Raw genomic sequence first — 16683 nt, 5'->3', positions numbered from 1 at the left:
CACACGCTGCCATCCCCAGTTATTAGAACAAGTTCCAAGCAAACAGCCACACTCTGACTCAGAGGGGTCAGCCGGGGGAGGGGTGGGTGGCAGGATTTCCACTCATCTCTTGTCGCCTACCTGGCTGGCGCTGGCCCATGCCTCCTCCCCCCCACCAGGACCCCACGGCGGCCTCACCTCCCCACTGCCTGTGGAGGCTCCCCCTCCGATGTTGCCATGTTGCCGTGAGCAGCTCCTCCTCACACGGAAATCCTCCTGTCTTCCTCCTTGCCTCAGCGAGATAAGTGGTTCCACGCCGCTCCTCCCAGGAAAAGCTAATCAATGCTGATAGAGGTCAGAATAGCGAGTACCTGGAAGGGGCATGAGGAACCTTCTGGAAATGTATCTTGCTCTGGGTGGTGGTTACATGGGCGTGCACACATGCAAAGAGTTGTCGAGATGTACACTTCACACTAGCACGTTGCCCCTCGATCTAAAAAACATATGCCACAGAGAGCTCTAGGAGCCGTAGCCAAAATAAATAACACAAACCACAACGGAAGGTTCTGGAGTCAGACGGACCAGTAACTGAAAACCTGGCTCTAGTGTCTAGCTGTGTAACCTTAGAGAAGTTACTTATCCTCTCTGAACCTCACCTTTCTTACTGAGGCATACATTGTGAGGATTAGAAACACTACTTTTTATAAAAAAAAAAAAAATACTTAGCACTGGGCTGGCTCCCTCTGAGGGCCCTTTTCTTTCATTGTTGTTAAAACCGGTGGTCTCAGCAAAAACAGGGCATGGGAGTGGTCTTCCCTGGGTGCAAGCAATAAGAGGGGCACATCGTCTGAGAGAATTTAAAGGTAAAATTGGGGGCGCCTGGGTGGCGCAGTCGGTTGAGCGTCCGACTTCAGCCAGGTCACGATCTCGCGGTCCGTGAGTTCGAGCCCCGCGTCGGGCTCTGGGCTGATGGCTCGGAGCCTGGAGCCTGTTTCCGATTCTGTGTCTCCCTCTCTCTCTGCCCCTCCCCCGTTCACGCTCTGTCTCTCTCTGTCCCAAAAATAAATAAACGTTGAAAAAAAAAATTTTTTTAAATAAAAAAATAAAGGTAAAATTGATGAGGGGCACCTGGGTGGCTCAGGTGGTTGTGTTCAACTCGTGATTTCGGCTCACATCCCGATCTCATGGTTCGTGAGATCAAGCCCCAAATCGGACTCTGTGCTGACAGGGCAGAGCCTGCCTGGGATTCTCTCTCTTCCTCTCTCTGCCCCTCCCCACACTTGGGTGCTCTCTCTCTCTCTCTCTCAAAATAAATAAAATAAACATTAAAAAAAGATAAAATTGATGAGAAGTCAGTATATAAATATAAATCACATCAATCATAAATTCATGATAAAGTACTTTGCCCTGAAAATATCTTTTTTTTGGTCCAAGTTCTAAACAATTGATGCCGTAGCTGTTGAATTTTAATAATGTGTAGGTAAGCTTCGAATTAGCACATTTTAATTAATTATCCTTTAATAAACCTACGTGGAAGTGAACTTGGAGAAGTCTAGGAAGACAGTTGCCCAGTGCACATGAGCCCAGGAGCACACGTTCACCGACAGCAGAAGTGCCTGATGGTTTGGCATTTTGCGCAGCACCTGTCTCTAACGCTGGGGGTGACAGTTCTGCACCCCGACAGTAGATGAAAAGCATCAGTGGATGCTGAGTGACAGTGAAGACGGAGATAGAGGTCTGTCAATTCTCTCATTCTATGTGACTCCTTGGAATTTGGGTCTGTGCTAAAAATTTAAAACGGTGAGGGGTGCCTGGGTGGTTCAGTCGGTTAAGCATCTGACTTCAGCTCATGTCATGATCTCAGGGTCCATGAGTTTGAGCCCTGCCCTGGGCTCTGTGCTGACAGCTCAGAGCCTGGAGCCTGCTTCAGGTTCTGTCTCCCTCTCTCTCTACTCCTCCCCTGCCCACATTCTGTCTGTCTGTCTCTCTCTCAAAAATAAATAAACATTAAAACTGTGACACAGTGTGAGCTGTGGAGGGTGGTGTTTTTGTTTGGTAAGTGCAAACCTTAGGTCATACATGAAAAGTATTTGTTTCATTTTATGATTATTATGGAAAATAATTCTGTCGTGCGAAGGAGGGGGTGCTCAGCAAGGATCCGCTCCGTGTGTAGAGTCCCCTAGGCATGCCTCTGACCGAAATAGAAGCATTTGTAAACGAAGACCGCATCCCCTTCCCTGCAGGCCAAGGGACCCCCTGCCCTCCCCCTCCAGCCAGAACCCACAGAGACGGAGCCGGGGTCGTACATTTCAACCTTTATCTCCCCTCCCCATCGCCTCCTTCCCCAGGACCGCAGCTGGGAGGGAGGGCGTTTCCCCCTAGGAAATCCACTCAGTCTGACCCCTATATCAGCTCACCCTTCTTCCTCACCAACCGCCCATTCTGGGACCCAGCGCCTTCACTTCAAGTTTTGGGGTACTGGTGGAGATTATGGGGGCCAAAGCCCTCCGCAGCCCCCCCTTGACACCACCGGTGATTATCTTTGCCAAATGCCACAACCCAAGCAGTTGCCCACGTCCGGCAGCCCCGGTGGCTGGATCGTTGGAGATGCCCCCAGACACCGGCGGTATGAATTCGGTGTCCTGCTCCCCATGGAGAACACCCCTCCCCACCTCCGCCAGCTCCGGCCACACCTTTGGCTCCCAGAGTAGGCATGTTATCACGCTCACTCCTGCTGTGTTTGCCTCTGCCTGCAACATTCTCCTCACACCTCCTTTTCCTGTGGTTCTCTGTGAAGGCACCTCCCCCAGGCAGCCACCCCTTCCCTTCGGTCTGAACAAGGACCCCTCCTCAGTATGCCCAGAAATTCCACCTGTTTTCCCTCTGTCGTCACCCACTCTGGGCTTTGTCCCAAGGTCACTCTTGTGTCTCCAGCTCCTACAGAGGGGGCCTCAGAGATGGCTGAATTAAACGAAATGGATTTGGTTCTTCTAGATCATCTGGCAGGGGCCCGGCAAGCACCGGCACACAATAGGTCCAGCCTGCACGGGGCTCACCCACTGTGGGCCACCTCCCGGAGCCCGGGGAAGCAGGCATTGGGGAGGCCCCTTGTTGCCAAAAGCAAACAGGCCGCCCAGGGAAGTTTTGCTCTGGGTCACACCCGCCTCTGGATGGCCGCCAATCTTCTTGCCAGAAACCACAGGCCCAGCTGAAACTGCCCAGAGTCCGGGCCACGGGGCTTCGGAGGATTTGGGTCGGCGCGGCAAAGGGGGTATCTGCTGAGCTCTTTCTGGATCCACAGCCCCCAGGGGGGCGGGCAGGGGTCAGGCCAGGGCTCATCAGCAAGAGCAGCAGCCCAGGAAGGTCCCCTTCCCTTCCTGGGCTGGGAGGAGCCAGAGAGGCCCCTGCCAGCCTGTCACAGGCTCCTGGCACTGGCATTGGCTCTGGCTTTCACACACGGACGTGCGCACGCACGCACGCACACACACACACACGCTCACACTGGTAGGCACCTTCTTGGTGGCCTCGCCGTCTCATCTTCAGGTAAATGGGCTCATCAGTGGGAGCATGAGGATGGGGAGAGGAGCAGGAATGCAGAGACCAGCGTGCGTGTGCATCTGTGTGTGCGTGTGCATCTGTGTGTGTGTGTGTGAGCCTGTGTGCCTGGCAGTGACCTCACAGCTGCCGGAACATAAAGACTCACAGGTCCTGCCTCCCAGGCTGAAAGCCGGCTCCGTGGGGGACACAGTGACATGAGAGTCACACTACAGACCCACCTTCTGGCCTTCTCCCTCCTCTGCCTCCTCTCAAAGGTAAGGGGGCCCTGGGCCCCAAAACATCCTGCTGACTTCCTTGGTGTGTTGGGGAGGTGTGAAATCACTGCCAAGGACCCCCTAAAAGAATTCCTGCAGGTCTTCTATGTTGGGCACAGCCGGGCTTCCCTCCCTGGTGCCCAGAGAGTTGCCCCTGGCCAGCTCTGCTGTGTGATCTCAGGCAAGTCCCTTCTCCTCTCCGAGCCTCAGCTGCTTCCTTGGATAAATGGGCACAATGATCATGAGGCTTTTGTGAAGATCATTTATGGTAATTCATCAAAAGTACTCAGCGCAGCACCCGGAACGTGGCAGGTGTTCAGAAGCAGAGGGTCGTGACTATTAGCAGTCCCCAGAGCCCTACAAAGCTGAAGTGGGCGTCCTCATTACAAATGAGATGCCACATACACCCTGCTTTGCCTGATTGTGAGCCAGGGTTTGAAAGGATGTTGGTGTCTAACTGATCAGAAAAGTTCACGCTGCAAGGGCGTTAATGCTGTTGGCAGTGAGTGACCTAGTGACCTGCAGACCTGGCTGAAAGGGGACAGGGAGACACCTTGTGGAATGATGATCTTCTCTTATGGGACATTTTTTCAGAAGGTCTGTGAAACATCTACCTTGTGTAACATATCCAACAACCTCGTAAGGATTTATTATCCCCTGTTTTTAGTCAAGCAGGACTCAGAGAGGGCAAGCAACTTGACTAACATCACACAGCAAAGAAACATCAGAGCAATAGAGGAAGTGGAGCCCAGGATAGGCTTGAGTGTGTGGAGGGTGGGGAAGGGGCGCTTCTACTTGTGCCTCTCCTGCCTGGGCCTCTCCCCTACCTGGACCGAGGCCACAGCTGCTGATCCCTGTGATTCCCTCAGCAAATGCTGAGTTCCCGACACCTTGGAGATTGGCCCCACCGCGAGCCATGATCTCACTGGGCTTTTATGCTCCGCTGAGGAGCACAGCAGAAGTTTTGCTCTCCTGGGTCCTGAGCAGCGGTGGGGCAAGGCCCAGAACTCCGCCAGCATCCCAGTCCCCACTGTTTGTTCTCCCGAAGGCGCCCGGCAGAACATCATGCTTAGGTGGGTGGCTTGGGGGCTCGGGGTTCTGGGCCCAGGCTTATATAAAAGACCCAAATGAAGCCATCCTGGGCCCACTGTCCTCACCTCCATACTTCCTGGTCCCAGGGAGCCAGGCAGCATCCTGCACAGGACTCAGGGACTTGGTCATCACGAGCACGGAGAGCTACAACAATCCTCAGAACGAGAATCCCGAGCCTTCCGGCGGGCTGTGGGCTCCTGGGCTCAGGCCTGTGAACAGGGGCAGGTGGCAGAGACCTGGAAACAGACAGAGTCACGATGATCAAGAGCTAGCCGTGACCTTTTATCCCTGTCACAATTTTAAGATAGGTGGTCTCTACCCTGTTTTACTGAGAAGGAAACAGCTCCCTCTCCGACAAAGCGGTTCAGCAGCGTGGTGTTGAAAGTCACACAGCCAGTCAGTGGTAGAACTTGGATTTCAACTCTTCCTAGAATATTCTGTGTCCGGGGCTCTTCCCCCTTGGTGACCGCAGCAAGGGTCTGGAAAAACCATGTGTGCAGGGGGTGGTTGGGAAGGGCATGGAGATAGAGGGAGACCAGAGAGGGCCTACCTCCCCTTGGTGTGCTCCCTTGACCTGTCACTGACCGTTCTGAACAAATGGGTAAACTGAAGCAGAGGCTAAGCTGGCAAACAGCTCCCCAAGGTAGGTGTGATAATTACGACCTGGGCCTTGGATTCACGTGAACCCAGATTCCGGTCCTGGCTCTGCCTCTTACTGGTGACGTGGCCACACTGTTTTGAGCTTCTACAGTGGGCACAGTGCTGGCACCTCACCTCGCAGGGCTAAATCAGATGACACATTATGGCTGCCCGTGGTAACTGTTAGCCATAATCACTGATATTATTAGCGGCCCCTCTTGCGTATCAGGACCTGCACATCTGGCCCTGGCCACGCTTGCTCATGGAGAGCCAAAGTGGGAACCTGGGTGCAAGCCAGACGGTCTGTGGCCTGGCACCCCGGCTTTCAGGTGGGAGGGACCCGAGAGCCAGTTCTGATCAGAGTCCCCACTTCCCACTCACCGAGGGAGCCCACCCTCTGGTTTGAAAGGGAACCCCAGAGTCCGGCTGATTGCTCGCTGGGTCAATTCCATGAGAATAATTTCTAGGTTTGTTAAAAGGCAGAGTCAGACTCATAAAGCGGGGCCCCAGATACTGCAACAGACTTCCGGGTGACGATGCTCCTGCTGCTGGTCCAGACCACGCTTTGAGGAGCGAGCCTAGGCCATCTTCTCTAGAATCTCTTTGGTATCACCCAGTCTCCTGCCTGGAATTCTGCAGAGGCGGGAACTCTCTCCCCTGTGAGGCTCCACGCTTGAACCTGTTACCAGTGCTGCCCTAGCCTGGTCTGTGACACCCGCTCCCACCCAAGGCTGGTAGGCCAGTTTGGGGCGGCCCCTGGTGGCCAGGGTGTGAGCTGCAGGCCACTGAAGGCAGGTTTGCAGGACTGGAGGGTGGTAGGGTTGGGGCAAAGTGGGGATTAGGGCAAAGAGGTCATTGCCTGCTTTGGGGCCACACCAAAGATAGGAGGTTATTAGTTCGATCTCTGTAAACTGTAAGTCTTCCATTCTCCAGGTAAAACCCTCTGGTCCTCCAAGGATCCTACTGAACTAAAAATTGGTCCCTCACGGAGGGGGCCACTGGGAACATCTTGAGTTACGCCTGCCTCTTGGTCCCCACCTCCAAATGGACATATGGGGAGACCATGGCATCCGGTTTCTGGTTTGGTTGTTTCTGTGTCCTGAGTGGGAAGAAACAGCCAGGACACTTGGGTCGATACCCACCTGGGGGGCGGGTCCCTGGCTCAGGCTTTTCCCGACTATAGCATCCTTAAGGAGGAAGCAGGCTCCCAGCTCTGTGGCTAACACACTGTGACTTTTGGCAAGACCCTTGTTCTCTCTGGAGCCGAGGGTCCCCATCTCTCCATGGCCAGGGGCTGGGGGTTAGAACTGGAGCAGAGGTGCCAAAATCCTAGCTGTGCATCAGAAGCCCCTGGCAGCCTGGTACAAATACAGATTCCGGGGCCCTGCCTCTGGAGGTTCTATTTGGTAAGTCCCAGGGGAGGTCTGGGGTTCAGTATTTTCCCAAGTTTCCTGGCTGATTTGATAAGTATCCAGAAATATATTCTGGGTTATTTCAACAATCAAAAACATCTATGATACTGTTTGATTTATTCAGTTGTCGAGATAAAGATTTGCAATCTATGTGCTAGAAAACATATAGTGCCTTGTTATTTTATTTTTTATTTAAAAAATTTTTTTTAATGTTTATTTTTAACAGAGAGAGAGAGAGAGAGACAGAGACAGAGCATGAGCATGGGAGGGGCAGAGAGAGAGGGGGACACAGAATCTGAAGCAGGCTCCAGGCTCTGAGCTGTCAGCACAGAGCCAGACACGGTGCTCGAACTCATGAACTGCGAGATCATGACCTGAGCCGAAGTCGGACACTTAGCCGACTGAGCCACCCAGGCGCCCCAGTGCCCTGTCATTTTAATCCTTTGTTTTGTGGCGTTTGCCTTACTATAGTGTCTAAAGGGCGGGGCCTCAGCCCTTCTTTGTCATTCCCAACAGTGATCATCATTTGCTAAATGCACTGAGCACCTACCCCATGCCTGGTTGCCTGCTCAGGGTTTAACATGCATCACTTTATGTACTCTTCAAAACAATCTTCTGAGCTAAACACTGCTATTGCCCCCTTTTTACAGATAGGGAAACTGAGGCTAAGAGAGCTTAAGTAACTTGCCCAAGGTCACTCAGCTAATAAGAGGCAGAGTCGGGACTGGAGTTCTAGTCCAAAGTTCTAGCTCATGACCACAATGCCAACTGTCTCTTAGGGAGGAGTGTCACGAGGTTCAAGGCCAGGTCTGTGTGACCCTGGGGCCAAAGTGTGGATCTCTCACTGCCCCCCTTGAACGGCCATGGCTGAGTGACGTTTCTGTCTCTGCAGGTATGTGCCCAGCTGTGCCCAACACCATGTGTCTGCCCCTGGCCGCCACCCCGATGCCCACCGGGGGCGCCCCTGGTGCTGGATGGCTGCAACTGTTGCCGGGTATGTGCACGGCGGCTGGGGGAGCCCTGCGACCATCTCCACGTCTGCGACCCCAGCCAGGGCCTGATCTGCCAGCCCAGGGCGGGCCCTGGTGGCAGAGGGGCCGTGTGCCTCTGTAAGCAGGTTTGCGGGACTGACGGTGGATGTATTTGGGAGGGTCAAGGCTGAGGGGACCTGAGTCAAAGAGAAGCTCTTCTCTCTCTACTTCCTTACATCAGGTGCACCATCCATTCTAGCCAAATCCGGTGACCCGCGGTTCCCTGGGCCCTCCCTCTGCCCGCCCCCCCACCTTGTCTTTGATCCAACCATGCCCTCCCCCTGAGCAGCCTCCCCCCATTCTTACCTGTCCAAATCACAACCCACTGTCAAAGGCGAGCTCAAACACTCCTCCCCTGGAAGTCCTCCCAGATTATTCAAACCAGATGTTACTATCCTTTCTCGGGACCTTCACACCTTTTTGGGAAAATAAAAGCATTGCTGCTTATTTAGGGCATAATACGTCTCAGGCAGTGTGCTGAAACTTGCCACATAATCCTCACAACAATCCTATGTGGTAAGTACTTTCAGACCCACTTTATAGATGAGCAAACTGAGCCTTAGTAACAGTAATGGGCATGATTACTCTTACACAGCTTGGGACCAGATCACACAGATTCTAAAGCAACGTTTTGTTCTGTCTTCCTCCTGGATTGGGAGCCTTGGGCTATCGTTTGAGTCCTGAGTCTGCCATTTACTAGTGACCTTGAGCATGTTATATCTCTCAGCATTTTAGGCCTTGGTGCCTTCTGGCGCTTTAGATCAGGGTTTCTCAACTTTACTCTTTGGGGCCAGATAATTGTTATAATTCTTTGTAGGGGGGCTGTCCTACACACGGTAGGACTTTTAGCAGCATCCCTGGTCTCTACTCACTGGATGCCAGTAGCATGACTCAGGTCATGACAATCTGTCTCAGACATTGCCAAGTGTGCCCTGGGGGAGCAAAATCATCTCTATTTGAGGACCACTGCCTTAGAGAAACAGCAAAATGTGACAGTGTTCTCTTTTTTCTTTTTTTTTTTTTTGTTAATGAGTCTTGTAGAGCCATCTATCTGTTTCATCTATTTGCATGTGTCATTTTAAGAAAATAAGAACAAGAGAGGGGCTCATGAATCATTGACAATGAATCCACTTATCGAAAAAAACAAGGCTTAAAGACTGATAACAACAAGACTAATAGACATAAGGTTATCAACACTAAATCCTCGTTAAATGTTTTTTTATGATCAGGGGAGTGTAATCATGAGAAAGTAGTGATTTGTTTTATAAACTCATAGATGGTTGCTAAAGGGAAAAATGAGAGAAGTAACATTTAGCTCACCAGGCCATTGTTTTAATTAGCCAGGACACATGTAAAACACACGGCAAAGCTTTATTTGTTGAACACTTGCATGGCACTTACCGCGTGCGAGGCGCTAAGGGTTTCACAAATATTATCTCATTTAATCTCACAACAACCATGGGGCGCCTGGGTGGCTCAGTCGGCTAAGCGTCCGACTTCGGCGAGGTCATGATCTCGCGGTCCGTGAGTTCGAGCCCCGCGTTGGGCTCTGTGCTGACAGCTCAGAGCCTGGAGCCTGTTTCAGATTCTGTGTCTCCCTCTCTCTCTGACCCTCCCCCGTTCATGTTCTGTCTCTGTCTCAAAAATAAATAAACGTTAAAAAAAAAAACTAAAAAAAACAAAACAAAACAACCTTATGAGGTTGGTCCTGATGTCATTCGCATTTTATAAATGGGAAAAAACAAAAAGAGGCACAGAGAGGTTAGGCAACTTGCTCAGGATCACACAGCTCATAAGGAGCTGGGCTGGGATTTGAACTCAGGGAGCTGGCTCCACAATCCTCCTTTCCATCACTCTTCTGCCTGACACTCAGCATATGATTAGTACACATTGGCTGTTATTGTCACTAAGTTTTTTAAGGGGCTTTTCCTAGTCCGTCTTGACTCAGACTTCAAACAGCTGGAGGTCAAAGATGTATTTAGTCTTTGCTTCTTCCTACAACTCCCAGTGCTGGTCAGGCAACATAGTGGGTGTTCATGAACCAAATCTGGAGGCTGGTGAACCCCACAGATGAGCCAGAGCCAGCTAAGACCTCACGGAGGCTGGGTCTAGGTCTTAGCTCTGGAGGGAACGTGCTGCCCAAAAACTCTCCTGTCAGTTCCTGTTGGACAGACCTCTGACGGCCGACTCCAGTCTCTGTGCGTGTCCATCATAAGCCTCTGATCCCTCATACCCCAAGCGTGCAGCCTCCGCACTCAGCCGAGGGCATCCCCACCCTTCCTGTGGCCTGAGTTTCAAACTTTACAGTCATTCTTGACCTCTCTCATTTTTGCACATCCCACATACTTCCCACAAGCGAAGTCTTCAAGATATTTCTAGAACCTTCCGTTCCCAGTCCAGCCCCTGCTACCAGCCTGGTCTGAGCCCCATCATCACGTGATGGAGGTTGCGGTGGCTGCATAACTGTCTCCCTGCTTCTCTCCTTGCCTTTCGCCTGTTTCCAACACAGCAGCCACAGGGCCCTTTCCATACAGACATCAGGCCACATCCATCCTCGGCCTCAAGGCCTCCAAGAGCTTCCTACCCCCTCCGAGTACAAGCCAAAGTCCTCCTGGTGGCTACAAGGCCCCACAGGGTCCTGCTCCTACTTTCTCTCTGACCCCATCGAACCCCCTCTCTCCCTCCCATTCTCTGCTTCAGCCACACTGGCCTATTTTGTTCCTTAAATATCCCAGGGAGGCTCCTACCTCAGGCCCTTTGCACTGGCTGCTTGTCTACCAGCATTCTTTCCCCCAGATACATGCATGGCAAGTTCCTATACCTCCTTCACATCTTTACTCAAATATCACCCTCTTGGTGAGGCCTCCCGCGATCACCATTTTCAACACCCCTCTCTTAAAACCCTTCCCTCCATTATTTTTCTGGCTCTAATCACCACCTGACATCATAAACTCTACTTGCTTATTGGGCTTATTTCTGCTAGGGCGAAAGCTCCAATGAGGGCAGGATGTTTGCCTGTTTTAGTCATCGCTATACCACAAGTACCCAGAACAGTGCCTGATGCATAGTAGGTACCCAATAAATAAGCGTTGAATGAATGAATGAATGAATGATAGTAGGAGTTCTAGAGAAGCTAGCAGGAAGAGGCACAGGAACAGGCATTTATTGAGCATGTCCTGTGAACAAGCCCTTTACACACATGATTTCACTTTACCCTTAATAATGAGGAAGGTCCTATTATTAAACTTATTTTGCAGATGAAGGAAGTGGGGGTCAGAGAGGTTAAATCACTTGCCTACAGTCACACAGTGTGCAAGTGGCTAAAGGTAAACAAACAAACAAACAAACAAAAAACAAATACCCTGTCGTTCCCTCTCCTGTAAGGGACCCTCAGAGGGAAAGAAGGATGTAGAAATCACCAGATAACAAGACTGGGCTCTCAAGTTTCTTTTTGTAATTTTTTAATGTTTGCTTGTTGTTTGTTTATTTATTTAGAGAGAAAGAGCATGAGAGGGGTGGGGGGATGGAAGGGGGGAAGGGCAGAGAGCAAGGGGGAGAGAATCCCAAGCAGGCTCCATGCTGGGCTCCATCTCACAAACCATGAGATCATGATCTGAGCCAAAATCAAGAGTCGGCTGCTTAACTGACTGAGCCACCCAGGAGCCCCTTTAGAGGAGCCCGTCTAAAGTTATTTGAGGGAGGTTGCTGAACAAGAAGGTATTGGAAGGGCCCAGAAGAGGCAACTATATGTGTATGTCGGGGGTGGGGATCCAAGGATGAGTAAGTTTGGAGGTACCTCATGTATTTGGGACCACGCACAAGGGTGCACGCAGACCCCAGCGTAGGGAGTGACTGCCCAGGGACCATTGCTCCCACTCCCAACCAGCCTGAGCTGCAGGACCCAGGAGGAGTGCCAGGAAACCTTGCTAAAATTAACACCACTCCAGCTGACTTTCCTAAACAATCCCTCTGTTTACCAGTCATCCCAGCGACCAGGAGGCCCCAGGGCTGTGACATCAGGAGTCTGGTGGGAGACCCAGGCTCGGCCAGGCTTAGGGTGCAGATTAAGGCACAGCTGCCCCCTACAGTTTCCAGGAAACCAGCGGCCACATGATCCAGGCCAGAAGGCCAGGGATTTGGAGCCAAAGGGCTGCGGCCTGGAAGGAGTGGGGAGACCGCTAGTGTCCGCCTGTGCCTCTCAGAGGAACAGGCATCACCCGCTCCCACTCACCTGCCATGTTCCAGACTCGGGGCGAAATCCTTTAAGTACACTGGCTCCTTCAATCCTTGGTGGCCCCGTGAGCGGGCATCGTGGCTCAGTTTCCACAGCTAGCAAGTGGGAACAGGGACTGCCCTCCACATCTGTGTGGTTCCCAAATTCCTGCGTGTGTATAGGCTCGCTAGAGGTTTCTCTCTGAAATCCTGGGAAAATCTGCCTTCCAGCAAATCTGTCCCCAGAACCTCCTGACCCCTCCTAGCTCTCTGCACTTCCCGGGCGGCTCACACGCACTTCTCCACGGCTCTTCACTCTGTCTTGGAGACAGTGACATATGTCCCTTGCCTGGGCATCAATCCCTCACAGCAAGGACTGTGTCTTAGTCCTGCCTAGGAGCCCAGTGGATGGCACACAGGAGGGGCACACTACATATCTCTGGAATTTATAAGAAGTCGGAACTCTTTTAGCAGTGTCTCTCACGTGCTGGGCCTTGCACCAGGCATTGCAAAGGGCATTTCCCCAGGGTCTGTGTGTCCCATCCATGCTCTGAGCCGGCCTGGGGGATGGGGGTGTGCCGGCAGGAGCACTCCCAGCCCCAGCCCTCAAGCAGTGCTTTTCCAGTGGAGGAAGTGGGGATAGCATCCACATCTTGAGGGCTCTGTTCAAAGAGTGTTTCTTGAACACCTACTATATGCCTAGCACTATGCCAGATGTTTTGTACATATTATCTCGTGTAACTGAAGGTACTGAGCTGTTCTCATCAATGCTATTGTTAAGGGGACTCAGAGAAGTCAAGTAACTTATCCAAAGTCACACAGCCAGCAAGTTAAGCCCTGGCCTAATAGGGACGACTACCACACAGCAGATGTACAATGAAATTTTGTTGCAGAAACCCTCATTGTGTACGTACGTTATATATTATTAATATATAGTATTTATATTCATAGTAACAACAGAGCAGCTAGGATCTATCGAAGATCTCTTTTATGTTGGATTCATTACATATATCATTTCATTTTGTCTATACCACAACCCTGTGAAATAAGTATCATTATAACTCACTTTGCAGGTGAGGAAACTGAGGCAAGAAGTGAAGTCGCTTGGCCAAGGTCCAGAGCTAATAAAGCAGAGTGGGGCTCCGACCAGGCCAGCGCCTCCCCATCCCTTGTGTCAGGATGCAGTGTGCCTCGCTGTGTTCCTGCTGGCTCCAGGGCAGGCTGGCAGTGGGGACGGGGTACATACGATGGGCTGGAGCCCTTTGGCCCAGTGTCCTGACCCTGTAAGGGCACCGCTCCCCAGCAGGATCTGGGCCAGCTCTGCAGAGAGACCACGTGGAGGATGTGGCTGGCACAGGCTTGCCCAGGGAAAAGTTGGGGGTCACGGATGGGGGTGTGGTTTCTCCTCTGCAGGGGGAGAGGATGACGGGAGCTGTGAGGTGAACGGCCGCGTGTACCGAGATGGGGAGACCTTCCAGCCCCACTGCAGGGTTCGCTGCCACTGTGAGGATGGTGGCTTCACCTGTGTGCCACTGTGCAGTGAGGACGTCCGGCTGCCCAGCTGGGACTGCCCGTATCCCAGGAGGGTTGAGGTCCCGGGCAAGTGCTGCCCTGAGTGGGTGTGCGACCAGGGAGGGGGGCTGGGGGTCCAGCCCCTCCCAGCCCAAGGTGAGTGCAGGGTTGGCCCAGGCCAGGGGCAGGGCCGCCTGGGGGCGGGGCGAGGGCGGGGCTTCTCAGGAGCCAGGACTCTGGACTGGTCAAAGCCAGGGGCAGGGCCACCGGGGAGGGGGGCGGGGCGAGGGCGGGGCTTCTCAGGAGCCAGGAGACTGGACAGGTCAAAGCCCAGATTTCCCTGACAGGACCCGGGAGGGGGTGCGGGCTGAGGAGACTAGGTGAGCAGAGTGGGGAGTCACAAGACCTCTTTGAAACTGGCAGAACAAGAAGTAATATAATTTTAAGTCATAAATAATGAAAAATGAAAATTAGTGGCAGAGTGGAGAAGCGAAAGGAGGGCTAGGATCCTTGAGCCAAAGGCTCGCATTTCATAGCAGAAGTACTATTACGACATACTACTATTATAATTCTAATATACTAATACGCATTATAATATATTTATATAATTTAAATATTATATACTAGTATTAACATGTAATTATTTGGATGTACCCAAAGAGGAACTCAAAACTGAATCAGGCAAGGTGGTTGCCTCTGGGATGTGGACTTAGGGGCAGAGGTGGAGGAAAGACAGTTACCTCATGCTATAAACTCTTTAGAGATTTGGTTCTTGCTACATCACTGAGTTATTATGATTATCATATGAATGTGATTTTTCTAGAGAAAGGCAGCTGGGAAGAAGGCATGGGTCCATTGGCGATGGACCATATTGGGAGTAGAGCATGGTGGGTTCAGCATGGAGTCTGCCCGGGGTTCTAAGCCCGGCTTCACTACTTCTAGTGGTGGGACTCTGAGAAAGTTGCTTAACTTCTCCGGGCCTCAGTGCCTCCAACTGTTCCAAAGTGAGAATAAGGGCATCCACCTCGCAGAGTTGTTGTGAGACTGGGCGAGTAAACACAAGGAAAGTAGTCAGGCAGTGCCTGGAACATAGCACTCCATCCGTGGTGGCTGTAGTTATCCCCATGACGGAACGGGGCACATCCGCTTCAATGCACAGCAGGATGCCAGCGAGTTCATCTTGTGCGTAAAAAGCAGGAGAGGGCACTGTCTATGCAATTTGGCCTCCAGTATGTGAGTACATGTGCGTGTGCATACAGACCGCACACAAATCATATCACGCGGGGTTTCTCAACTTTGGCACTAGTGACACGTGGGCCGGGTAACCCTCTGTCGCGTGGGAGCTGATAGGATGCTTAGCAGCATCCCGGCTAGACTCCAGTACCCCCACTCCCAGTGTGACCGTCAAAAGGTCTCTGGACATTGCCAAATTCCCGGGGGGGGGGGTGGGGAGCAAAATCACCCCCAGTTGAGAACCAGTTGGTTAAAAAGGACCAGAAGAAAGGACACCAAAACATCAGAGCAGAATCGGATGTGAGAGGAGGAAAACCTAGACGGTGGTGAACCCCCCGTCTTGTTCCGGGCACAGCCTCAGAACCTCTAGCATCTTTGTGGCCGGGTCACGGTACCACTACCCACACAATCTCCTTCCTGTAAGAGGCCATGGGGGGAGGGGTGCAGAAATGAGAAACGTGCCACTTCCTGGGGGACCGTCCCGGCCGGCACCATCCCAGCTGCCTAGTAACCCACACATACGAGGTGCTTACAAGTAGGAGTACTGTGCTAAGCACCTCCCCTCCATTATTTTATTCAGCCCTAACAATCGACCAGTAGGAAATTTACATGGGAAGAGACCGAGGTCCAGAGAGGTTAAGCAACGCGACCAAGAGGGCACCGCTAGCAGTTGGGTTGACTTAGCCGCCAAGCCCTGACCTCGCAGTGCTGACCTCTTTTTCTTCCCCCCTCCCAGGACCCCAGTTTTCTGGCCTTGTCGCTCCCCCACCCCCTGGCATCCCCTGCCCAGAATGGAGCACGGCCTGGGGCCCCTGCTCAACCACCTGCGGGCTGGGTGTGGCCACCCGGGTGTCCAACCAGAACCGCCTCTGCCGACTGGAGACCCAGCACCACCTGTGCCTGACTGGGCCCTGTCCACCTGCCAGGGGCCGCAGCCCACGGAACAGTGCCTTTTAGAGCAGAGCTGGGAAGGGGGGTTCGGTGCCCACCCTAATCCAGCAGGCAGCCCCGTGCCTGGGCCCTCCCCACACCCTTGACTGGGGCAACGCCATGCAGGCCCTGGAGGACAAGAATGTTCACAAGCCGTCTGGTCCATCTGGACCCTGAGATAGAGCTGGGTTGCGTGCCCCAGTCTCCCTTCCTCTACCTCACAGCCTAGGGGGCTGGCCAAGGTTTCCAGGGTCTTCTGGTCCATTACCAGCCTCCACACAGCCTTTATCAAACACACACATGGGCAAGCTTTCCAGCAGATAAGGCAACCAGCTGTCCCTTAATCATTAGGCCAAGGCAGGTGCTGGGCTGGACTGGCTATTTTCCCGGGGGTGTGGTGAAGAGGGGCGCACAGATATTCTGAATCTCTTGCTCCCTTTCCTGGAGTTGACATAAAGACGTCCCAGGTACACGCCTAGGCAAGAGCTTGTAGGTCAAGCTTATGCTGTCTGAGAAAGCGCTCCCCATCCAAGGGCAGCATGCAGAGGCTGCATCCTTTGTGAAAATCACAAGGTGAAATCACACTGTCTTGAAGAAAGTCAGAAAACAGGCCTGAAAGGGATCCGTTAAAACCAACTCATGTTAATAAAAATGAACCTTTCGCGCACACCTGCAACGTGCCAGGCACTGAGCTAGACGCTTTATATAGAGCTTGGTGCTTCGCAACATTTAAGACCAGAGAAAATCAGGGGGAAAATGAAGGCTTGCCCCCAGCGACTGGGGAACACGGCCTGAAATAAACCCACCCAAGTGTGCAATTGTTTGAAGTCT

General features: G+C 52.4%; 1 protein-coding gene and 1 long non-coding RNA gene across 5 annotated transcripts in view; one reads left to right on the top strand and one right to left on the bottom strand.

Annotated features, from left to right (window-relative positions):
• Window positions 1-424, bottom strand: part of LOC109497984 — a 41746-nt gene extending 41322 nt beyond the window's left edge. Inside the window, exon 1 of one of the 3 annotated variants that reach the window (XR_006595145.1) lies at window positions 178-424. This is a non-coding gene — a long non-coding RNA (uncharacterized LOC109497984). The remainder of the gene's footprint in view (window positions 1-177) is intronic. The other 2 variants (XR_006595144.1, XR_002740960.2) reach the window with 2 other exon arrangements.
• Window positions 425-3123: 2699 nt separating this feature from the next.
• CCN5 (cellular communication network factor 5) lies at window positions 3124-16670 on the top strand. 2 transcript variants are annotated; one of them, XM_003983447.5, is made up of 5 exons: window positions 3124-3522; window positions 3677-3791; window positions 7827-8043; window positions 13591-13845; window positions 15659-16670. In XM_003983447.5, exons 2-5 carry the CDS (start codon window positions 3732-3734, stop codon window positions 15877-15879), a joined length of 753 nt encoding a protein of 250 aa, XP_003983496.2. In that variant the 5' UTR covers window positions 3124-3522; window positions 3677-3731; the 3' UTR covers window positions 15880-16670. The 2 variants fall into 2 exon arrangements, with proteins under 2 accessions (XP_003983496.2, XP_006929792.2); XM_006929730.4 differs by having other exon boundaries at window positions 3127-3522; window positions 3699-3791.
• The last annotated feature ends 13 nt before the right edge of the window (window positions 16671-16683 follow it).

Source organism: Felis catus, chromosome A3 (assembly GCF_018350175.1).
Source record: "Felis catus isolate Fca126 chromosome A3, F.catus_Fca126_mat1.0, whole genome shotgun sequence".
NCBI classification, from domain to species: Eukaryota; Metazoa; Chordata; class Mammalia; order Carnivora; family Felidae; genus Felis; species Felis catus.
The sequence above is the reverse complement of the archived record's forward strand: the minus strand, read 5'-3'. Positions and strand labels throughout refer to the sequence as shown.

Bases quoted from the DNA above. Each gene is read 5' to 3' on its own strand.
- CCN5 (XM_003983447.5), top strand. From the start codon at position 3,732: ATGAGAGTCACACTACAGACCCACCTTCTGGCCTTCTCCCTCCTCTGC. The intron at 3,792-7,826 runs GTAAGGGGGCCC...CTGTCTCTGCAG, and splicing joins TCCTCTGCCTCCTCTCAAAG to GTATGTGCCCAGCTGTGCCC. The intron at 13,846-15,658 runs GTGAGTGCAGGG...CCCCCCTCCCAG, and splicing joins CCAGCCCCTCCCAGCCCAAG to GACCCCAGTTTTCTGGCCTT.